Raw genomic sequence first — 26,233 nt, 5'->3', positions numbered from 1 at the left:
ATAATCACTTGAAATAAAGAAATAAAGAAAGCAAATAGAGGTTTAAAGCTCATTTTTCTACTCTAAGTCCAATCATGTGTTCATCCTCCCACATGACTCTCCATTAGCCTCTCACGCCACCCTCCAGGAAAGTAGAGAGCACGCAAGTGGCCTGCACCACTCTCTTTATCCTCCGTGCCCTCATGTCACGCAACACAGGCACACAAATGAGATGAGCTGGGTCGGAGGAGCTGGGTCAGATAAGCCTAAGGGGAGGAGGGGGAGCAGATTCTATTTACACAGATCTAACCCTATAGATAAAAAACATAAGCAACAGTGCCTTTTTGCAAATATATTTTTTCAACCTAGGTTCAATGATTATAGAAATGAATTAATTCACAAGAAACTGGTTGTACTCCAGTTAAAACAAAAACTTGGGTTGAGATGCACTTGGTGGTTTGGGCTATGGAATGGCTACACACTATATAGAGACAGTCACATCTTACAATTTTGCATTGTGCTCATGTCTTCCATTGACCACATGCTCTAGGAGAAATTTGCCATAAAGAGAAAAAGCAGAGACAGGATTATTACAACATCAGCAATGGTCCCTTTAGGCAAAACCCTTAAGGACATAGAGTGATTTAACACTATTTGACTTCAGGTAAGAGTCAGAGTTGTCAATCATTCTTGCACTAACAATTCCACTTCACAACCAGACTCAGGAATAATCATATCGGAAACATTCCTATTCAAAACAAAATGATAAAATGGGGATACTGAATCAGAAAAGGATCCTGTTCTCAGATGTGCTGAGAATCATCCCCTTAACTTCTGCCAGATAATGTTATATTGAATCTCTGGGAGCTTGAAGTTCACTTTTGATTGACAGATAAGTCAGTTGGATAGAATGTTCCCAGAGAGGCATGCGAGACTCAGGAGGGGGCAGTTGAGAACCCTGAGAGAGGTTCTGGGGTCTTTTGCCTGTCTTGAGGCTAGAGATCAGGTTGTGGATCCTGGTCTTTGGAATAGAGAGTTGCAAACATTACCCTGCAAGCTCCTCCTGTGTTTCCTGTACCGTTATCAACTTGTACTTGACCACCATCTCTGTTCTACTGCCCCTTAGATATTAGGAGTTTCATCATCTTAGCTATCTAGGTTTCCCAGGGCCCGGGAGGGATCCGGGACGTGGGCAGGAGAAGAAGAAGAGGGTGGAAAGGGTGGATATATCTCAACTGTTAAGATCGACTGAAGAAGAAGCTGAAGATTTCCCAGCAGTTTGCCTACTCTGCTTTAGCCCTGGCCAGGCTGGACCAGAGAGAGAAGCTATCATCTTGATTATTTCATTTGCCTGCAGTTAGAGATTCATTAGTAGCAATTTAAGTAGGGTCTCCTAATACCTCAATGCCTTACCATTATCCTTCTTACCAAATATATTTAAAGTTTTAAGTACCTTCCTGAATTGGTTTCCAAAGCTTATTTTGGGAAGGGAGTCACAGCAGTCAGATTACCAACGTTATCCTAGCTGAAGAGCCCAATTTAATAATATCAATTAACCTCAGGTGGGTCCTGAAGGAATAAATCACTTTGACCTAAAGGATCCTGCCTGGGCAACTGTTATAAAGGAGAAGTGCCATCCTATCATTTCTCTGTACATCATCTTCATATACATCAAAAGATAGTAGTGACCTCCTTTATATAACAATAAAGATCTTCACCAGTGACAGTTCAGGATCACATTCTGTCTGAGTAACTCGTGGCTTTTCTCTGGAATAGTGGATTACCAACTTTATAATCAATGATCCATCTGACAAATATATCTGAAATCAAAACTTAAAATACTCTTAGTTAGTTGCAGTCCCAAAAGCTTTTACCTCAACTGACAAATCTCACCAATTACAGTTTAGAGCTGAAAATTTTTCAGGATTCACACACATAGAAGAGATTTCATTCTACAACTTTTATTTAATTTTCTCTTCTTCTTAAGTTATAACTTATTCTGGCATAAATATCAATTATTAGAAATCATTCCTGTATTATAGACAAACTTAGAGGTCCTTAATAATCTAATTTCCTTGTTTAGAAATGCCATATCCCAAACAAGGCTGATTACTTTGGCCATTCAAATAACTTCTTAAAGCCTCACAAGTTTACAGGTAAAATGTTTTTCCCTGCTAACTTTTACCAATTTTTTAGTATTTTATATATAATAATTATAGTATTTTACCAATTTATTTATATAATAATTACCAATTTATTTATTTTCTTTATTCTCTCTTTCCTTATTTTACTCCTCATAGATTCTCATCACTCTAGAGTGTATCTAATAGTATTTTACCCCAAACAATTACAGTTTATTTATCAGGGAATTCTCAGGGCCATGAGCTTGCCCCCTTCCCCACATTGTCCCTTAAAAGCTTCTCTTTTTTGTAATGAGGAAACAAAATAGTTGTTGAATTCCAATTAAAACAATTACAAAATGAATAGGAGATTCATATACATTAGAGCAGTTAAGATTCAATACCTAAATATTTGAATTAAAATTTTAGTACTATTTGGTTGTTTCCCAATTTACACACCTTTTTCCTTTCCTGGAGCCAAAAAAGGGTTAATAAATTTGCAGGCTGTTTAACTTGTACTAGTATTATCTCAAACCTATCCTTCTATAATTAATGATAGCTTTATCTCCTAGTCAACTATAAAACTGCTGTGCTAGATGAGAAAATGCTCTCAGCTTTTTTAAACATTGATAATAACAAACTCAATTAGCATCAAAATATTCACATCTTTTATCTTTAAACTTTCTTTTATACTCAATTCATGTAAACAGGTTATAATTTTTTTCAAACTTTTTAAATTTACTTTCATCATTTATCATTCCTAGTACTATATACTTGACAAGGTATCACTTTAATTACTAATCAATAACCCCAAAGAACCTAGCTTTTAAAAAAGACGGTACCATTTTTAAACGCTATATCTTAGGAAATTGCTTTATGCAATTTATGTCAGACACTAATTTAGTCCATAGTACAAATTCGTAAACTGAGATAACTTCTGATTAAACAAAATCCCTGATACATGCGTTTTGTATCAGTCACATTGATTTTTACATTTAACCAATTAAATCATTCTTATTTTCAAAGTATATATTTTAATGGTGTTCCAAACTAACTGATAGATGTTCCATCCTAAATTTACAAATTTAAAACTTTCTTCTTTTAATGCTAGTATATAGGAAAAGGAACTTGTAAACATTTTTTCTTGACTCTAAAAAAATCTTAGTTCTTAATTGCCTCTTCATCTATAAAGATGGTAAAAATTTCTAGTATTATAGATTATTGAATTATCTCTTATAATTAAGCAGTTAGTAATTCAAATTTGTCTCTCATCTGTTTTACTCACTTGTTAGTTGCTTGCTGATCCCAAAACAAAGTTTTCCCTCTCTATGCGGAACACAGGTCTTGCTTAGTGTGATTTATGTTCTTAATCACATCTCTGATTAGCAGGCTGGTTATTTTACTCAGTGGAGTTTCAGTTTAGAAAACTATTTTCAAAGTTATAAACTTTGGTCAAGTCTTTTTTTTTAACTTACAATAATGGAAGGCACTTGTGATATATTTAACAGTTTAAACCCTTTTAAATGTTGTAGTTAACACTATGCTTTTTTTAAGGTTAAATCTAAGGATTTCCTCATTTTAATTCATTAAATCATTTTATTTAATTAAATCTCAAAGATAAAAACATGCCTTACAATACTAAATAAGAGACTTATTTGCATATGTATAGCAACATATCGGAAAGTTTCACAGGCTATCTTTCCCTTAAATTTTTTTTAATTTAAAAAAAATTTTTTTAAACCCTTACCTTCTGTGTATTGGCTCCAAGGCAGAAGAGTGGTAAGGGCTAAGCAATGGGGGTCAAGTGACTTGCCCAGGGTGACACAGCTAGAAAGTGTCTCAGGCCAGATTTGAAGCCGGGAATTCCCATCTCTAGGCCTGACTCTCAATCTATTGAGTTACCCAGCTGCCCCCTTTCCCTTAAATTTTTATCATTCATTATTAAACCTTCAAAAATATAGACTTACTCTTTTCTCTAACAGGTTTTGGGTTTGTTTTTTTTTTTTTGGTGACAAATTCTACCATATGAAGAAACTCTCATTTCAGTCACTTTGTGTTTCAGACTCATGTGCATTTTTCTACTATTTCCTTTATCATATTGATAAAATGTGCATTTAAAAGAAGACTAAATAGGAAAATGATGTAACTATGGTCAAGCTTATGGAAGATTTACAATAATTAAAGTGACTTCATAACACTGCCAAAGATAATTAATAGAAAACATATTTTCAAATTCCATCAAAACAGAAATTTGAACATAGTGCTTGCTGACCCAAGAAAGACGATCAGAAATATATAATTTAACCAAAGGATCCTCATTCTTGAGGATAGCTATTAATATTAAAAAGTAATTATTAGAGAACTTATAAAATCATAATGTTAACTAACTCTTAAGGATGCAAAATTTAACCTTAAGTCACAAAACTTTTTAAGGTGATTAGGAAGGCTTAAATTTTGTCAAATAGCAAGCCTTGAGAATGTCACAATTTGCAAACAGGAGCTGGCAAGTTCTTACAATTAAACATTTTAAGGAAGTTCTAAGCAGCTTCACAGACAATATTAAGTATATACACATTACTTTCACAATTAAAAATAACAAGGAAACCATGAAGAATTTTCAGAGCAACATTTCTGTGAAAAGATTTAGATTTTAAATGATATCTTGAAATATAAGAATGATTTCAGTCTAAATTTCAAAGTAAAATTTTAAACATTTAACTCTCACAAGAATTTTAAAGATGTGACTAATTTTGGCATTCCTTTAAAACTTCTCTTAAATCTTAATTCAACTTTGTTGAGGATTCAGACCATTAATGAAATGTTTCATAATATCAAAGTCTTAATTATTGTAAATAGTACTGTGTTGATAGGATTTTTTTTCACTTAACCTTTCATAATACACTAACATCAAGATTTGCTTAAACATTCAAAATAAATAGAGTTTAGATTATATCTAAGATCATTACAGAACACGAGATTATTGAAAGTGGTATAATTAACAATAATACACAAGGCATCTGTAATCATAAAATCTAATAGAGACAAATTGCAAAAAAAGGAGTTATGATTTCATATTCATATTTCAGAATCTGAAAGTTTCCCAAGTTTAGCACAATTAAGAATTAAGATGTTTCTTTAGAACAACATATATGCTCATTCTAATTTTCAAATAAACACAATTTAGAAAATCTAATTGAGAAATTAAGTATTTCTCTCTTTGCTAAATGACTAGTACCTCATTAAATTTATATCTGTCCTTTGTTTCTAATCTCTTTTCATGTGGTCAGCACTGAAAAAGAGGAAAGCGAACATACAGATGTTATTTTTCCCATTATTATCATTAATACTTCTGTTTTGGCCTTTTATTTTTATTTTTTTTTAAACCCTTAACTTCTGTTTATTGGCTCCTAGGTGGAAGAGTGGTAAGGGTGGGCAATGGGGGTCAAGTGACTTGCCCAGGGTCACACAGCTGGGAAGTGTCTGAGGTCTGATTGAACCTAGGACTTCCTGTCTCTTGGCTTGACTCTCAATCCACTGAGCTACCCAGCTGCCCCAGTTTTGGCCTTTTAGACTAAAACAGATAAATAAAACCAAGCACAAACAATAGAGTAGATTTGAATATTCTCTTAATTTCCTTTCACCTGTTAAGCTATTACAGTCCCTACTATTACTTTCTCCACGTTTCTTTTAAGGGAAAAGAAGGAAGTGCAGATTAAAAATATGGACATTCGAAACAAAAGTAGCAAATGTTTAACAAAAGTAGGTCCCTTTGGACAAAAACAAATACTGAGTTTGAGGATCCCATTCAATTTTCTCTCCCTTATTTCTTTTTAGGGACTATTTAGAGGATTATTTCTTTGCCTTAGACTTAAAATCTGAGCCTTCTATTAATATAACACTGTCATTTGGCATATGGAAGAATGAAGCTTTGGGGTTTGGAGTTCATGTTGGGAAGACAGTTCATTTAATTCTGCCTAGGATCTTAGCTCTGCTTCCTGGCTTAGTTACTTTAAGTGAAGTTTGTCTTCTCTCTCAAGAAAACAGTTATCTTTTCTCTCAAGAATTTATTGGAAGACTCTCATCTTTGTAGCTCAGATTTCTTTACAACATCCTTCTTGTTCTTTAAACACTTATTTAGAAGCTTTTATATACAATATATTTACAACAGTACTGTATCATAAAGATAATTTATTCCTTTTAAATTTTTGAGGCTATTTTTTTAAATTATAAAAATATCACAGCCTATTCCAATAAATGTATAACCCTTTAAATACTATCAAAATTTCTCTTCAACACAGATAGAATATTGACTCTGAGCCTGTATGAATAGAATTAGCTAATTTTAAATGCTCTTGGTGATCAACTACACAACTTTGATGACTTCTCTCAAATGCAAATTACTTCTAGAGGTCATGAATAAAAAATACTTAACATATTTAGGTCTAAGGGGGGGGGTCGGGATTTCTAAAAAAAAGAAGGTAGCTAATAAACCCAGAGGGCTAATAGGAAAATTCAAGTGGATAGATGTAGTTTCCACTTAGAGAACTCCCTAAATACCCAGCTGAGGTCTCTGGGTATTCTAGTCCCAGTTAGTGAGAGTAAAGTAGAATCACTTTCTTTCATGGAGCCAGTCAAGCCAGTTGTGTCAAACGCTTTGGAGACAATATCTGTATCTCTGTTTATTCAAAGAGAGGGTACAAACTGAGGATCAGAACAAGATGTCCCTGACTCTAAGGGATCTAGCTATCCAACCCACCACAAACTACATCCCTAGCAAGAGGGAGTCTTCTGGTCGTCAAGCTAACTTACCAGCTCCCTATTTCTACCTAGGTGTTTCCCAAAAGAGCTACCTAAGCTGCCTATCTATGACCCTCAGTAGCTGGTTTGATTGAGTTCAAAAACTGTCTCCAAAACCCATTATGATTGCTCTCAAAATGGCTAAGTCTAAGCCTGGTGGGTCTTACCCCTGAGGTAAAACCTCAAAGTCAACCTGACAGGATTTTAGACAAAACTTTTTGGAAAGTTGATTTAAAAAAAAAAACAAAAAAATCCACAGTAGGTATAGTCAGATCCTTTGCTAGATGTTCTCCAATCACAGAACCTCCCAAAATGATTTTAGGGTTTTTCCTTTTCCACAGACAGACTGAGGTAGCCAAGCTCTGGCAAGCCCGCCTTTCCTCCTCCCTTCAGGACAGGAAGAAAGACTTATTCTCCCCCCACACACACACACATACCTGGGAAGTCACTCACTCTAACAATTTTCCCTTCCAAACTGTTCCTTCTCTGTCCCCTGCCTGCTAAAATTCTTTCTCTAGAGTTCCTAGCATGTGCCTTAAAGACAACCTTCCACTTTTCTTAAACCTTATCCTTATCTCTATCCTTTTCCCATTACACCTCTCACAAATCTTCTCTTTGCAATGTTATTTCTCTCTATTAATTCCTTTCCTGGAAAGAAATAGCAACACCAAAAAGCACCTCGCTTGACTTGTTAGACCCACCAGATTTCTGCTAGACTCACTAGCTAACTCCAGATTCACTGAGAAGTACCTACTTTTAATTTGGCCAGACCCACTGGCTTTCCAGGTCCACTGATTCAATTGGGTATTCCTATACATGGAAATTGCAGAGAAAAGGATGGTAACAACAAAATGCACTAACAAGACAAGACATACCATAACATTCCCCTTGAAGGAAAAAAGAAATCACCCCTTAAGAGACAGGGCTTACCTCAGTTCAGGATGGGATCTTTAATGAGTAAGAATCAGAAAACAGAGTCTCCCTAAAAGTTCCTGAGCATCTTCATGGAATTTCCTTCCCTCAAGGAATCTCAGAATCCTGAATCCTTTCCTCAGTCCTATCAGGTTACCAACCTGTTAGAAATAGAGCAATCTCTGGGCCATCATTCTGAGTTGAAGATCCATCTTAATTGTGGGAAATTAGAGATGGAGGGCTCACCATGCCCAGCCTGTGCAAAGAAAGAACCCACTTAGATGTTCAACAGTTTGTTTTATAGGCTTTTGACAGTTAATTAGCATAAATGATTAAGAAAACATAATATTCAGAATATGTTACAACATGTTTTAACATTTTGGTAACATTTGATAAGAAGTAATAAATTCTAGCACAAAGTTAAGCTATATTTTAAAGAAACTTAATCTCATAAGTACAAGTTCAGTGGCATCATACTAATTTTGGGAGGAGTTAGGTCAGAGGAGCTGGTCTCTGATTCTTCACAAATCAAATAACAACTGGATATGCCAAGAGTGTTTCCCTATTATCTCTTTAGGCTAGCTGTGAACTCACCATTCCAAATGAGCACAGCTTATTTCCTGCTATTATAAGTTTCAGATTTCCTAGATAACTACATAGACCTGAAGTTTTTATTCCTCAAAAAGAAACTCTTAATCTAGTTATTTGCTATAACACTCTAATATACCAAACTATATCCTTTCTAATACTATGGTTAATATTCTGTTATTATAATTAAGATATATATATATACACACACACACACATATATATAGTTAGTTTACTAATTGGATCTAACTTTTTCTAAAAGTCATAGTTGCAATAACCTGCCTAGAGGATTACATTTGATCACTCGGTTATGATCAATAATATAAAAGCAATAAAGGCAATTTCTTTTCAGAATGGAAAGATAACACCGAAGTTTCTAACATTATAGAAATTGGTCATTTTTAAACAAAAATCAACCAAAGCCGGTTCTGGAAAAAACAAGTAGGTGGTTCTCTTTGGGATAATAAATGAGGTGTGACTCCAAAGTAAGTAGAGTGACTTTCTCAGCTTATAAACTGGTTCTTGAGTCTGTTTCAAAGGATAAATTTCAGTGCATTCAAGTTATAAAAGCATTGTTGGAACAAATGCAGTTTCTCAAGAAGCAGCTTTGCAAGATAGCATTCATTTGAATTCTGAGCCAGTTTAATGTAGTGAATAGAATGCTGTATATAGTGCTAGGAAGACTTGAATACCACCTGAGACCCCGGCTGTGTGGTCTTAGACGAGAGATCTAACCTCGGAACCTTGTTTTCTCCTGTGTGCAAAGGGAACAATAATTGACCTGATGGTGGTGTTGTGAGAGACAAATCTGATAAAACTTGACAAACCTTAAAGCAATATATCGATATCTTCTGTTATCATCATAATCATTGTTCTTTACTTGTTAAAAATCAGTTTCATTACTCAATAACTAGAACTTGTTATAAACCCCAAGAAAGGACTGGAGTCCCTTATGACTGGCATAGTGGAAAGAGGCCTTGACTGGGAATGCGGAAGGAAACATTATGGTAGGATGCAGAGAACCCTAGCTTAGAGGCCCGTAATATTGGAAATTTAATATTATATCAAATGTAATATTCTAACTAATATTTAGAAATTAGTTTGGAAGTATAATATTAGTAAAAAATTGGCATCGTCACTGTTTATAAAATAATTAACCCTTAAGGCACAAGGATGATAGTAGCTTTTAACAATTTAATTTTAATACAAATATAGTTTAAGAAAGAAATAAGGAAGGAAATAGAAAAAATATTTCCTAGCCTGCTACCCTAATCTTACCAGCCCACTTGTCTTCTGCCCTAAGCACCAACACCAAATCACAGACAAGCACCCAGCCAAAAATCTCCAGAGAAAAGCCTCAGCCTCCTCTACGGTATCATTTTTATATACTTCCTTCTCCACATCACATCCTTTCACTGTGGGCTGTTCTAGCACATCTCAGGAACCAATCAAAGACTTTCTGACCTGGACTTATAACCCTATGTTCTAGGTCATGCTACTAGGGCTGGTTCGGATGAGCAGAAAGCTCACTCCCCTAGGAGGAAAGGGTTCCCTTTACAGGCCTGTGTTCAAATTCCGCTCCTGAATAGTACCTGACTGACTTTGGACAAGTCACTTAAACTTCCCTGAACCTCAGCTTCCTCAGTTAAAAATTGAAGAGGTTAGACTAGAAGTTCTCCTTCAGTTTGAGATCTATAATCCTTATTTTCCATATTAATAAGGGCTAGAAGAAAAAGGATTTAGATGACCTCTGTAAGCCGTTCTAACTCAAAATCGTGTGATCAGAAGTCTTGAGGTTGAATTCTTTGCCTAATACTCTATGAACTCATTGAACTGAAATTTCCTCATCTGGAAAATGGAGATCATAACAATAAAAGGGCCTTATGAGATAAGTATTTTATCATCCTCAAAACACTATGTAAATATAATTTATGACTAGAACTTGAATCATTTTTCTAATTATGGATGTTTGAGTTCTTTTAGTCACATTAAGTATAAAAATAAATTTCAATTTAAAATTCATTTTTATGTTTTGAAAAGCAAGATGCTCTTTTTTTGTGTTTAGAAAAGGATGAGCCTGAGGGAAAAATTAAATAAAAGAGAGAATAGACCATATTGCTGTCTAGAAAAATAAAAGTAAACCTGTCTTTTTTATTGGAGGAGAAGGAATGAAATAGAAATCTGAACATGGGCAGCATAATTCCTGGGTGAATTCCCAGAATCATCTGCCATTTCATCAAAAAAGTTTAGGTCCAGGGGCAGCTGGGTAGCTCAGTGGATTGAGAGCCAGGCCTAGAGATAGCAGGTGCTAGGTTCAAATCCGGCCTCAGACACTTCCCAGCTGTGTGACCCCCATTGCCCACCCTTACCACTCTTCCACCTATAAGTCAATACACAGAAGTTAAGGGTTTAAAATTAAAAAAAAAAAAAGTTTAGGTCCAGAAAGAACTTCAGTGATCATTTGATTCAACCAATTGGTACAGTGGAAAGAAAACTGGTGCTTTGGTGTCATAGGACCCATGTTCAAATCCTTCCTTGGTCACTTATGTGACCTTTGGGCACATTACTAATTAGATCTTTTTTGAACCTCAAATTCCCAATCAGTAGAACAAAGAGGTCAAATTAGAAATTACCTCTCACATCCCTCCTGGGTGCCTTCCCAAATACTAAGTGATCTATAGGGACACAGAGCCAAAATTAGAACACTTATTTCCTATCAGTCCATTTCTCTTTCCCTATGTTGGTTTTTGCCATTTACCTTGCATGTAGTAGATAACAAATATTCGTTCAGTGGTTCTTCCACAGATCACTTGATTTTCTGTGCTTTATAAAGTGTCTTGTAACAAATACCAAGCTAAGTGTTATATGATACCTGTAATAATACAATTAATTTTGTAACTGAAAGTTACTGTAAAGATTGGACACCAAAGACACTAATGAAGGCATTGCAGTAATTTTTGCACATGTCAAGTGTTATTTAAAAATGTGGGGTGGGTATCTGTCTACTTGACAGAAAGGGTAGACAGGAAGGTGCTTCTATAAGCTGGCCCAAGATCCTCAGGTAGTAGATGGATCTAGGCTGAGTGGGATGGTAACATCTGGGTAGCCACCAAGGTGTGCTGGTGACCACCAGGGTTTATGGATGATCAACTCTGCTAAGCACCTTGACCCCACTAATGGTGCCCAAGCCAGGGTTATAGAGGGAGAAGCTGTATGTGTTGTTCAACAGCCCCTGTTTCCTTGGCTTGGGGTTAGGTTAAATAAGGATTGGTAACGGGCTAGTTATTGGTATTGGATGGAAAACACTAACTGACTGGGATGCTGGTCATCCCTTTCCCCTTTTGCTGTGGCTATTCACTTGCCCCTTGGAATGAATGCCAGCCTTCACTTGTATCAAGTTTGAAACAGGGCTTAAGGCTTTGGCTCTAAGGGGTTAGGAATCAGGATAAGGAAAGAGGTTTTGGAATGGCTGTGCTATATCTATAGAGAGTTAAAGAAATCTAAACCAATGGGCATCTGGTTGGTATTTGGCTGGAGATTCTTCTCCCCCTCACGGACCCTGGTCAGACCCGGCTGTGATCTAGACCAAAGGAAAGGAAGGGGTAGTGATGTTCTTCTTGGCAGCTGTGCTGTTGTTATCTCTCAGCTCTGTTTGGTAATAAATGAATGAACTTCTAATGGCAAAGAGGTATGGATGCTGGATCTGCAGATCTATTGGCCTACCCACCCGTCTCCTCCCACTGCTCCCAGAAATTCCCTTCTCAAAACTGAGACTCAGAATGGCTGAGCCCCTGGGCTTTCATAGAGGTGGTCCCAACTGTCGTTTGCCCTTGGCTCATGCCATCTGGGTAAATTCCAACTTCTATAACCGGCGATCTGTCACTCAAGCTGTTCTCCGTCTTTGTCCAGAAGTTATGTATATAACACAAGTGGGTTACAATGCTACTATAAAAATTTTAAAGGGCTATTTGGCAATTTAATCACAATATTTTTTTCTATATAGAGCAAGAAGGAAAAACTACAAAATTGTGAGAATATAAATATATTAAATTAATATAAAAGTTCTTTTGTGGTGGATTAAAATCAAGGCCTAATCCACTTTTTTTTTTTGTGTGTGTGTGTGTGTGTGTGTGTGTGTAAATAGATTGAAGACCAGATGACAAGAATATTTTCTCCAGGATGCAGCTCTGTTTCTGTTAAATGGCAACAATTGACTCCAAATTCACCAGAGGCTATGCAGGCTCCCGTACAAATCCAGGCTTTATTCAACAATGATAGACTGCTTGTGTATGGATTTATTCCTCATTGTACACAGGTAAAGAGTGGATATTTAATTTTTTCTTTTCTTTTTCTTTTATTTATTTGTTGGTTACATTAAAATTCCCAGATATCTATCTCATACCCATCCTTCCCTCCCTGTATCATAAAAGGTATCACTTAACAGAAATATATAAATATATCTAAATTATGTCTTTTGTGTTTCTATTTATCAAATCTTTTTCCAGAAGTAGACATTCACAAGTTATTCTTCAAATATTAGTTCTGTAGCTGTGTATAATGTTCCCTTGGTTTTACTTGTTTCGCTCTTCCTTATTTCATGTGGGTTTTCCCAAGTTTTTTAAAAAAAATTAACCTGCTCATTATTTCTTATCAAAAAGTAGTATTCCATCTTAATCATATACCACAATTTGTTCAGTCATTCCCCATTTGATGGACATCCCTTCAGTTTCCAGTTCTCTGCTACCACAGAAAGTACTGTTATAAATATTTTGGAACATACAGGTTCTTTTCCTTTTTCTCTGAGCTCCTTGGGAAACAGAGTGAATAGTGGTATTGCTGGGTCACAAGGTATACACAGTTTTATAACTCTCTGAACATAATTCCAAATTGTTCTCCAAAATAGTTGGATCCGTTCACGGTTTCAACAACAACATATTAGTGTCCTATTTTTCTACATCCTTTTCAATATTTGCCACTTCCCCCTTTTATCATTTTAGCCAATCTGATAGGTGTGAGATGATATTGCAGAATTGTTTTGATTTCCATTTTTCTAATCACTCATTATTTAGAGCATTTTTTCATATGCCTATATATATATGGGTTTTATTTCTTCATCCAAAAATTGTCTGTTCATATCTTTTGACCATTTGTCAATTGGAAAATGGTCCATATTCCTTTAAATTTGACAAAATTCTCCAAGATATTTTAGATATTAGACCTCTATCTGAGAAATAGTTTATAAGGTTTTTTTCCCCATTTTGTTTTCTTTCTAGTATTATCTACAGTAGTTTTATTTGTATAAATCCTTTGTAATTTAATGAATTCAAAATTATCCGTTTTACATCTCACAATGCTTTCTATCTCTTCTTTATTCATAAATTTATCTCCTACCCATAAATCTAATAGATAATAAATATTTCCTGTTCCTCTAGTGTACTTTATGATATCTTTCTTTATGTCTAAGTCATGTATCCATTTTGATCTTATTTTAATGAATAGTGTAAGATACTGGTCTATGCCTAGTTTTTGCCAAACTATATTCCAGTTGTCCCAACAATTTTTACCAAATCCATTAATTCTTATCCAAAAAACTTGGATTTATACTCTTCTCAAATACAATTACTATAATTTTTTACTCTTACTTGCTATATGTCTGTTCTGTCCCACTGATGTACTTTTCTGTTTCTTAGCCAGTATCAGCTAGTTTTGATAATTACTCCTTTATAGTACAGTTTAAAATCTGATACTGCTAGACTTCCTTCTTTTACTTTTTTCATCAATTCCTTTGATATTCTTCATCTTTTATTCTTCCAGATGAATTTTATTGTTTTTTCTAATTCAACAAAATAATTTTTTGGTAATTTAATTGGAATAGCATTGAATCATTTAAATTATATTGGCTCTGCCATGGCATGTCTATGAACCAATTACTATTTCTCCAATTATTTAAATCTGACTTTACTTGTGTAAAATGTGTTTTATTAAAATGTTGTATTTGACTAGTTAGACAACTAATCTATGGCGTATTTTGAAGCTCTATCCCTTTGATGGATATATTTTCCAACCAACAGTAACTGTTTTTTGCTTCTATCTTTACATGGGGGATTATTTATTGTTAATCATTGGGATCATCATTGTTGAAGACATCAGTGGCTTAGAAGTTAGGAATGTAGAGTAGGAAAAGGTAATCAGATTTTTTAAAATGTCTTTCAGGCTATCCTAAGTGCTTTAATTCAAGACAGAGAATTTCACACAATGGTATCAACTACTGAACTACAGAAGACAACTGGAACTGTAAGATTCAAGATTTCATAGATAGATAGGTACCTTTGATGGCAATCAAAGTAATCAAATTTTCATACTTTTGTATTTTAATATATATCAGATACTTAGTTTTTATGATACTCTATGTACTTTTAAAATATTTTTATTTGTTTTTTAAGCCTAACGTAGGGAAGTAATTGTCTGGACATATGAGCTTACTTTTCTACACATAAAAACATTTAGTCTAATATTAGTATATTGAATAACCCAGATATTTTGTTTATATATTAAGATGAAATTAATGTCTACTTTATCTTTTTATTAGCTTATAAGCTTTCTGAGTAAGTCAAAATTAAATTTTATTCAGTGTACTATAAGAAAGATTTGCTTTTTATTGTATTTCAAGGTTTATAAAGTGCTTTCCTCACAAAAACTCTCTGAATTATAACTGGTGCTATTATCATTATTTAACTGATGCTCAGAGAAAGTAGATACTTCCATAATATAAAGCCTACTTGATCATGATAAATAATTTTCTTAATATATTGCTATATCATACTAATTTGGGGTTTTTGTATATTCATTAGGGAAGTTGATCTTTAATTTTCTTTTTTAGTGCTATCTTTAAGTGGTTTTAAAATTTACATCACATTTGCCTTATAAATGATATTAGGCTTTCCTCATATTTACTTTCCTCATATTTACAAATAATCTATGTAATATAGGAATGATTTGTATTTGTTAAGTATAACTTCATTTATATAGGCATGCTTTAAAAAAAACTACCATGGTATGGGACAAGAATTGAAACTTTATTAGCAGATTCTAGAGGAGGTAGAATATCAGGAAGCAGTAGAGATGAACTCCCCTGACCCTCCCCCCCCAGCCAATAACCTATACAACACCTTCAAAAAAAATCTAAGAAATATACCAGATTGAGTTCTGATTGGAAAATTCAAAGAAAAATAATAATGAGTCATTTTTATAGCTCAGGTCAGAAAAAGATGATGGATGAAGAGGTATTCTGACACCAGTGATGGTGGTCTAGCCAAGAATGGACATGTGGAACATTCCAACCCAGAGAGTCTATGAATCAGAGCAATAAGAGGTTCCAAATCCAGCAAAAAGGGGTCCAACCTTATGAAGAGCTCAGGAAGAGATGATAACTGACAATTCTGTTGCTCACTGCCTAGTTCTGGGTTACAGATCCAGGACTAATTGAGGAAGAAACCCATTCCTAAGGGTAGCATTCTGGGATTAAGAGGTTATAGGCTCTGTTCTATGTACCAAACAAGGAGCAAAGTTCAGAAGTAAGATATAGTTGTGTGGTTTTGAACCCAAAAAGTGCACAGGATTTTAGACTCCAGGTCTAACCTTCAAGCTAAAATTAAGCTTGCAATTGAATAACCAGGGCAAGAAGCCAACACTGAAGAAAAGTATGTAGTTCTTTCACTCTGAATCGGCATAGTTTTCTATCTGTTTGACGGTTCCAGAATTTGGCAGTAGTCTACTAAAACTCTAACTGGGGCAAAACCATAGCTGCTTTTACTGAGACCAAAATCCAAGTCAAGAACTTGTGGAGCTCATACTAAGAGGGCAGAAATTAGATTGTGCCCTGGATCAGACCACTTTGAGAGCACTGAAAATTTGCAATTCCCCAGCACAATCTATCCCAGAGATGCCAGAATAACTCAGTACCTCAAGAAAGCAGCAACAAGAGCAGCCAAGACATTCTCTCCAGAAGGGCACAGAGCTTAAGTTAACATGAAGACCACAGTCAGAAAGTTGGCTAGAAAAATTGTGCAAAAAAAAAATCCCACCATAAAAACCTATTAATTATGGTACTAGTGACACTCAGTATACACACTCAGAAGAAGAAAATACCTCTAAAACATTTATAAGCAAAACATTAAGGAAAAACTTGGCTTTGGGGGTTTGGGAGGGGGAGAGCAGGATTCAACTAGAATTCCTTCAAGAGATGAAGCAAGAGATTTTTTTTTTAACATTAACTTTTTTTTAAGTTCCTATGGATCCTATGGATGCATTCCTTTTTTTTTTTTTTTACATCTTTGGGATACAAATCCAGTAGTAGTATTGCTGGATCAAATGACATGCATTCTTTTAAAGCCCTTTAAAAAAATTAAAAAAAAATTTTTTACATGGTTACATGATTCTTGTTGTCTCCCTCCCCTTTTCCCTCTACCCTCCCAGAGCTGACAAGCAATTTCACTGGGTTGTACATATATTATCACTCAAATCCTATTTCCATATTATTCATTTTTGTAATAGAGTAATCTTTTAAAACCAAAATCCCAAACCATATTACCCATTTAAACAAGTGATTTCTACTCGCACAGTTCTTTCTCTAGATGTGGATAGCATTCTTTCTCATAAGTCCCTCAGAGTTGTCCTGGATCAATCCATTGCTTTTAGTAGCAAAGTCCATTACAGTACATCATTCCACAATGTTTCACTTTCTATACATAACGTTCTCTTGGTTCTGCTCATTTCACTCTGCATCAGTTCACTGAGATCTTTCCAGTTCTTATAGAAATCAAGGAGTTCATCATTCTTTATAGCACAATAGTATTCCACCACAATCACATACCACAATTTGTGCAGCCATTTCCCAATCAAGGGACAATCTCCTTATTTTCCAATTTTTTGCCACCACAAAAGTGAAGCTATAAATATTTTTGTACAAACACAACTTTCCCATTTTTTATCTCTTTGGAATACAAACACAGTAGTAGTATTGCTGGATCAAATTACATGCATTCTTTTAAAGCCCTTTGGACATAATTCCAAATTGCCTTCCAGAATATTTGGATCAATTAACAACCCCACCAGCAATACATTATTGTCCTAATTTTGCCACATCTTCCCAACATTTATTATTTTCCTTTTCTGTCATATTGGCCACTCTTCTAGTTGTAAGATGGTACCTCAGAATTGTTTTCATTTTCATTTCTCTAATCAGAAGGGATTTAGAACATTTTTCATATGATTATTGATAGTTTTGATTTCTTCATCTGAAAACTGCCTATTCATATTCCTTAACCATTTGTTATTTGGGGAATGATTTGCTTTCTTATAAATTTGACTTAGTTCTTTAACTATTTGAGAAATTAGACTTTTGTCAGAGAATTTTGTTATAAAAATTTTTTCCCATTTTGTTGTTTTCCTTCTAATTTTGGTTGAATCAGTTTTGTTTATACAAAACCTTTTTAATTTAACATAATCAAAATTATTCATTTTACATCTTGTAATGTTCCCTATCCCTTGCTTGGTCTTAAATTCTTTCCTTCCCCATAAATCTGACAGATATATTATTCCATATTCACTTAATTTACTTATAATATCACTCTTTATGTTTAAATCATATACTCATTTTGAACTTATCTTGGCATAGGTCTGAGATACTGATCTAAACTAATTTTTGCCATGCTGTTTTCCAATTTTCCCAGCAATTTTTGCCAAATAGTGGGTTCTTACCACAAAATCTTGGATCTTTGGATTTAACATTTAACATTTTTTGTAAATGAAATAAGAGCACTAGAGGGGAAAATGGAAAAGAAATGAGAATTCTGGAAGAAAGAGTTGGAAAGGGAACTAATGGTTTGACATAAGAAGTACAAAACCTTGCTAAAGGAAAAAATTCTCTGGAAATTATAATGGACCAAATAGAAATTAGTGAACCCATAAATCATAAGACTTATTAAATATTCATTATGAAACATCTTAGCCAAAATCCAGAGATTCTTGGTCAAAGAAAAATACTGTAAGCAGTCAGAAAAAAAGAATTTATGTATCTTGTAGGCACAGTCAGAAATCACACACATTTTAGCAGTTAACACTATAATGAAATAGAGAATTTAGAATACAATATTACTTTAGACAAAGAATGTAGTCTTATAACCAAGAATTACCTATCTAGCAAACCTGAGTACAGGAGAAAAAAATGAATTGTAATGAAATAAAGAAATTTTCTGATGAAAAGACCTGAGTTCTTTAGAGAATTTGAAGTGTAAACACAAGTCAAGAGAGACAAAAAATGGTAAACATGAGTAAGGAATAATAAAAGACCAAAAAAGAATCAACCATTTTATTCAATATTGTGGGGAGATGATAGAAGTGTCTCCGGAGACTCCTATCATCATCAACATAAAAGGAGTCTAATTAGATAACCTTTTGATAGTTGTGAACTTAAAAGAAAAAAGAATGGAAAACTAGGTAAAGAGGAGTATATAGACAGGAAAAAAAGGAAGAAATTACCTTGAATAATTGGAATGCAGAAATAGAAGTCAATACAAACAATGTGGAAGGGGTAGAGAGAGGGGTTGATACTTGAACCTCACACTCATCTGCACTGATTGAAGGAAGGAAAAATACACACACACATAAGAGTTATGTATAGGAATATATTTCACTCAAAAGGAAAACAGAGAGAAAGTAGAGGCAGGAGAGAGAATAGCTGAGGAATGATAAGTTAAAGGAGGAAGCAGTACAAAGCAAAACAACTCTAAAGATGTGTAAAAATATTTATAGCAGCTCTTTTTGTGGTGGTAAAGAACCAGAAACCAAAGATGTGCCCACCAATTTGGTAATGACTGAAGATGATATAGTTTATAATTGTGATGGAATACTTTTGTGCGGTAAGAAATGTTGAAAGGCATAGTTTCTGAGAAACCTAGGAAGATTTATGTGAACTGAGGCAGAGTGAGGTGAATAGAAGCAAGTGAATGTTTTCTCCAATGACATTATTGTAAAAATAAACAATTTTGAAAGGCTTAGAAATTCCAATCAGTGAAATAATGAACCATGATTCCAGAAGATAGATGATGAAATGTTACCTGCCTCCTGATGGAAAGATGATGGATTCAGAGTTTAGCCAGACATTTTTTTTGACATGGACAATGCGGGAATTTGTTTTACTTGATTATTATATGTTTATATCAATGAGATTTGTTTTCTTTTTTAATTTGAAGAGGTGAGGATGGGAAGAGATAAGGCAGATTTTGGTGATTAAAATAAATTTTAATTAAAAAAATAAACAGTAAAATGGAGTATTAGTTGAATTGAAATTAGTTGAATTGAAAACAAAACAAAAAAAGAAAACATTATATGGGTCATCTAAGTCATTTCTTAGGGCCAATCCTTATAAATAACTTATAAAGAGAAGAAAAAAATTTATGCTGCAATATTTTACCTTTTCTCAGAGAACATTTGTATAGACATCTTCCTAGTATTGAGTGGGAATCACCTGGCCAAACCTTCTACTTGCTTATTTTTTAAAAAAATAATTAAATTGAGAAACTAAGGAAGTTTATTAATGACTTTTAAAAGTTGAGAAGGTAAAGTAGTAATTAAAGAAAAGTTCTGATTGTCTTCTTTTGCCCCTGAAATGTAGATGCTTCATAAGCTAACAGCTAGAGCTATCATCAGAGATTATGAAGATGGAGTACTCCATGAGGATGAAACAAAACATGAGGTTTGTTCTTTCTATAGAAAATATGTTCCTAAGAGTTTAAATCTTAGGAAATCTTTCTTAAACTTACATAACTAACAACATGTAAAGTTAGGTAATCTGGATGAAGAAATAAATGTGTTCATTAGTAGGAGTGATAGGAAGAATTATAGAATCATAGAATTTGGAGTTAGAAAGATCTTTAGATATAATCATATCCCAGAATGAAAGGACAACATGATGAAGAATATTCATCAATTTTTATATCTTTGTTTTTTTATTTTTTAATTTTTTAGAAAAAGTTGCCATGGTTACGTGATTCATGTTCTTACTTTCCCCTTCACCCTCCTTGACCCCCCCAAACACACAGCCCACCCCCACATAGCTGACACGCATTTCCACTGGTTTTAACATGTGTCATCTATCAAGACCTATTTCCATATTATTGATAGTTGCATTGGTGTGGTCGTTTTGGGTCTACATCCCCAATCATGTCTGCATCAACCCATGTTTTCAAGCAACTGTTTCTCTGTGTTTCCTCTCCTGTAGTTCTTCCTCTGAATGTGGGTAGCATTCTTTTACATATTGTCCTGGGTAATTGCATTGCTGCTAGTAGAGAAGTCCATTACATTCTTTTTTACCACAGTGTATCAGTCTCTGTGTACAATGTTCTTCTGGTTCTGCTCCTTTCATTCTGCATCAGTTCCTGGAGGTCTTTCCAGTTCACATGGAATTCTTCCAGTTTATTATTCCTTTGAGCACAGTAGTATTCCATTACCAGCATATACCACAATTTGTTCAGCCATTCCCCAATTGAAGGGCATACCATCATTTTCCAGTTTTTTGTCACCACAAAAAGTGCGGCGATAAATATTTTTGTACAAGTATTTTTATCTATGACCTCTTTGGGGTACAAACCCAGCAATGGTATGGCTGGATAAAAGGGAAGGCAGTCTTTTAGAGCTCTTTGGGCATAGTTCCTAATTGCCATCCAGAATGGTTCACGACTCCATCAGCAATGCATTAATATCCTAGTTTTGCCATATCCCCTCCAACATTTATTACTCTCCCCTGGTATCATTTTAGCCAATTTAGCTAGGTGATACCTCAGAATTGTTTTGATTTGCATTTCTCTTATTATTAAAGATTTAGGACACTTTCTCATGTGCTTATTGATAGTTTTGATTTCTTTATCTGAAAATTGCCTATTCATGTCCCTTGCCCATTTATCAATTGGGGAATGGCTTGATTTTTTTATCCAATTGATTTAACTCCTTGTATATTTGAGTAATTAGACCTCTGTCAGAGTTTTTTGTTATAAAGATTTTTTCCCAGTTTGTTGTTTCCCTTCTGATTTTGGTTGAATTGTTTTTGTTTGTACAAAAACTTCTTAATTTAATATAATCAAAATTATTTATTTTACATTTTGCATTTTTTTCTAACTCTTGCTTGGTTTTAAAATCTTTCCTTTCACAGAGATCTGACAAGTATTCTATTCTGTGTTTACTTAATTTAATTACAGTTTCCTTCTTTATCAAGTCATTCACCCATTCTGAATTTATCTTGGTGTAGGGTGTGAGATGTTAAACCTAATCTCTCCCATATTGTTTTCCAATTTTCCCAGCAGTTTTTGTCAAATAGTGGATTTTTGTCCCAAACGTAGGGCTCTTTGGGTTTATCATACACTGTCTTGCTGATGTCACTTACCCCAAGTCTATTCCACTCCCTTCTGTCTCTAAGCCAATACCATATTGTTTTGATGACTGCTGCTTTATAGTATAGTTTAATATCTGGTACTGCCAGGCCACTTTCCTTCATGTTTTTTTTTCATTATTTCCCTTGATATTCTTGATCTCTTGTTCTTCCAAATGAATTTTGTTATAGTTTTTTCTAATTCAGTAAAAAAAGTTTTTTGGTAGTTTGATAGGTATGGCACTAAATAAGTAAATTAATTTGGGTAGAATGGTCATTTTTATTATGTTAGCTCATCCTACCCATGAGCAATCAATGTTTTTCCAATTGTTTAGAAAGTGTTTTGTAGTTGTGTTCGTATAATTCCTGTGTTTGTTTTGGTAGATATATTCCTAAGTATTTTATATTGTCTAGGGTGATTTTAAATGGTGTTTCTCTTTCTACCTCTTGCTGCTGTGATGTGTTGGAAATATATAGAAATGCTGATGGTTTATGTGCATTCATTTTGTATCCTGCAATTTTGCTAAAGTTGTTGATTATTTCTACTAGCTTTTTAGTTGATTCTGTAGGATTTTTTAAGTAGACCATCATATCATTGGCAAAGAGTGAAAACTTAGTCTCCTCATTGCCTTTTTTAATACCTTCAATTTCTTTTTCTTCTTTAATTGCTACTACTAGTGTTTCTAGTACAATGTTAAATAATAGAGGTGATAATGGGCATCCTTGTTTCACTCCTGATCTTATTGGGAAGACTTCTAATTTATCCCCATTCCATATGATGCTTGTTGATGGTTTTAGATATATACTGTTTATTATTTTTAAGAAAGGTCCTTTTATTCCTATACTTTCTACTCTTTTCAACAGGAATGGGTGTTGTATTTTGTCAAAAGCTTTTTCTTTCATCTATTGAGATAATCATGTGATTTTTGTTTGTTAGCTTGTGATATAGTCAATTATGTGGATAGTTTTTCTAATGTTGAACCATCCTTGCATTCCTGGTATAAGTCACACTTGATCATGATGGATAACCCTCTTGGTCACTTGCTGGAGTCTTTTTGCTAGTATTCTATTTAAGATTTTTGCATCTATGTTCATTAGGGAGATTGGTCTATAGTTTTCTTTCTCTGTTTTTGATCTACCTGGCTTTGGAATCAGTATCATATTTGTGTCATAAAAGGAATTTGGTAGGACTCCTTCTTTGCTTATCATATCAAATAATTTCTATAGTATTGGGATTAGTTGTTCTTTGAATGTTTGATAGAATTCACTTGTGAATCCATCAGGCCCTGGCGAGTTTTTCGTAGAGTTCTTTGATGGCTTGTTCAATTTCTTTTTCAGAAAACACTTCCACATAAATTCTTATTTAATTATCACAGCAACTCTGTTAAATAAATAAAAAGCAGGTAGCATTGTATCTTTTTAATCCGTTTATCCTTTTTTTTTAAACCTTACCTTCTGTCTTAGAATCAAATCCCAGGTATTGGTTCTAAGGCAGAAGAGTTCTAAGGGCTAAGCAATGGGGGTTAAGTGGCTTGCATGGGGTCACACAGCTAGGAAGTGTCTGAGATCAGATTTGAACCCAGCATCTCCTGTCTCTAGGTGTGACTCTCAATCCACTGAACCACTTTGCTACCCCTAATTGTATCCTTTTTAAAAATGAAGAAACTGGAGCTGAGAGATTAAGATATATTAAAAGAATGTGGAAAAACCAAAACTTGAACTCAACATCTTCTTATTCCAAGTACAGTGTTCTTTTGGAACATAGGGCCATACTTCTTTATCTGAAGGGAAAAGGGTTTTCTAGAAAAGGTACATTTTGTGACTGTGCGAATTATTTCTGTATACCTCAAATATAAAATACATCCACTTGGTATAATATTTTTCTCCATTTGAAATGTTTCAACCTAGATGAAGAAGCAAATTTTGAAGTCTCTGATTATTAATCTCAGCAAGGAGAACTCTATTATAACACAATTTACAAGTTTTGTGGCAGTTGAGAAAAGGGTAAGTATTGTTGTTAATAGGCAATTAAATTGTTTTATTTGTCTCAACTAATAAAATAAGAAAACTTAGAACTGTTAAATCATAGTTAATTATATTTGTTATTAAATTTATCATGAGAAACTTCAGTTATGTGGCATAGTAGAAAAACTAAGTGATATTTTGCTTTAAAAAATAAGTATCTTCCAGGATATTATAAAGCATAGGTATATTATTAATAATTATATAACTATTACTTCATTAATAGTAAGTAACACTATCTAACATTCTTATAGTGCTTTACACCTTTCTTTAACACAATCCTTTGAGACAGGTAATACAAATATTTTTCTCCCTAATTAAGAAAACTAGTGGACCTGAGAATTGAAGTTAATCTTTTAACCATTGCAAAAGTGGTAGACTATCCCGTGGCTCCAGTGGTTTGTAATAGGTGCCTATCAACAAAGTCTAGTAAAACAAACCAGTTCATTTCTGTGATGATGGAAAATTATAAAGACCACATGGGAGGAGTCTCATCTGTTGTGAATTATTGTCTGCATATCTGGCTGCATCAGCTTTATGAGGTTCTCTAGCATACTGACTTTAAACCTATACCTAGAATGTAATGGTCTGATGGGATAACAGGCAGTACCTGAAGAATACTACTTTGGTGGCAACGTTCTATTTTGGATCCTGCTGGGTTTTACATACATATACATATACATATACATATACATATACATATACATATACATATACATATACATATACATATACATATACATATACATATACATATATTGGCTCTTAAGGGACAGTAATTTTGTGTTAGCTGAGCCATTGAAAGGTAAACCATCCTGTAGTGATCCTTGACTCTCAGACTTTCCTATAAAAATAGCATACCTTGATTGGAATTCAACAAATACTTATTAAGTTACTCTAATTGCTGAATATTGTTAGGTCCTTCTGAATTTACTGTCGGGATGTTTTTGACAGAAGAGTTGATATGAGTAGCCTAATATAAGAAAAGCTTCTTTCCTAGATTGTTCAGTTATTTTTTCAGTTGTGACTCTTCATGACCCGCCTTGAGGTTTTCTTGGCAGAGATACTGGAGTGTCTTTCCATTCCTTCTCCAGCTTTCCTAGATAAACAATGACAAATTTACCTTTTCCCTAGGTAAACAATGATAAATTCTTATTTTTGGCTCTATTTTTTTCTAGACTTCATGGGGGCCATCAACTTACAGCTTTAACATTTTTTGGACAGCTATAACATTACAATATAATCAAATAGATTTTAGTTTTCTTTATAAATAGTCAAATGTAAACTCCATGAGAATAAGGGAAGATTAATTTATCCTCTTCCCTAGCACCTATAGCCCATGGGGAATGGGGAGCACTTAACAATTCATATAGTAGATCACTCAGACAAAAGTACCTCAAGTTCATTCCCTCAAGACCATAAATCACAAGCCTCCATTGATATATTGATATTTAACAGTTAACCAGAGGATATAATTAATTCAAAGCAAAATCATGTAAAGAAATAGCATAAGAAAAATAGCAAAAACAACATAAAAATAATAGCTAACATCTATATAACACTTACTATTTGTCAGGTACTATGCTAAGCACTTTACAATTAATATCTAAATTTTATCCTCACAAAAAAACCTTTGGAGGCAGGTGTTACTATCCTCATTTTATAGATGAGGAATTGAGGTGGCTAAGTTACTTGCCCAGGGTCACACAGGTAGTAAGTAAGTTTGAGGAAGGATTGGAACTCAGGTCTTCGTGGCTACAGGCTCTTTGGTGATCTATCCCCTGCATCACCCTGCTATCCTCTAATAAAATACTTCTTCAAACTTGGATACATTACCTTTCAAATTCCAAAACTAGTGGGAAATCTGGAACACATATAGACAGTACATACATGGGAAAGATGTGTGGTCATGGTCCAAAGGTGGAGACAACTCATACCACTGGGTCCTGTACAGCTACCAATGTGGTCTTTTTGTTAACTCTATTCCACATCTCCCTAGCTGGGGCAGCTCTCTTTTGGTCTTACAAGGTCACTTTATGATGGTGGCCTGCTGACCTTTATGATCACTGCCAGGCACAATCTTGTTGACCCTGAGGCTACAGAGTTTTTCTTTGCTTTTAGCCTCTGACTTAAGATCTTCACCAAAGTGGTCCCTCTTCCTCACAAAAAGCAGAGCAGTTTCTTTGATCACTGTCTTCATTCTGACCTAGAATAAGAAAGTTCATGTTATTCTCTATTTAATTGCCAAATACTAAACTGCTTTTTGTCAGTTCCCCTTTAGATGCTACTTTTCTAGCAAATTTCCAAGGAGTCTCTGGATTTGTTGTATCCATTGATGTATTCATCACCCACCTCCCCCACACAAAATCCTCAATCCCAAATCCATTTTGCT

General features: G+C 34.3%; 1 protein-coding gene across 1 annotated transcript in view; it reads left to right on the top strand.

Annotated features, from left to right (window-relative positions):
- PARP4 (poly(ADP-ribose) polymerase family member 4) overlaps nucleotides 1-26,233 on the top strand; it is a 108,645-nt gene that overhangs the window by 66,085 nt on the left and 16,327 nt on the right. Inside the window, exons 25-28 of the mRNA XM_044668974.1 lie at nucleotides 12,541-12,711; nucleotides 14,610-14,690; nucleotides 20,071-20,151; nucleotides 23,728-23,823. Coding sequence (XP_044524909.1) covers nucleotides 12,541-12,711; nucleotides 14,610-14,690; nucleotides 20,071-20,151; nucleotides 23,728-23,823 — 429 coding nt within the window. The remainder of the gene's footprint in view (nucleotides 1-12,540; nucleotides 12,712-14,609; nucleotides 14,691-20,070; nucleotides 20,152-23,727; nucleotides 23,824-26,233) is intronic.

Source organism: Gracilinanus agilis, chromosome 3 (assembly GCF_016433145.1).
Source record: "Gracilinanus agilis isolate LMUSP501 chromosome 3, AgileGrace, whole genome shotgun sequence".
In the NCBI taxonomy this organism is placed as follows: Eukaryota; Metazoa; Chordata; class Mammalia; order Didelphimorphia; family Didelphidae; genus Gracilinanus; species Gracilinanus agilis.
This window is presented reverse-complemented; position numbering and strand designations above follow the sequence as displayed.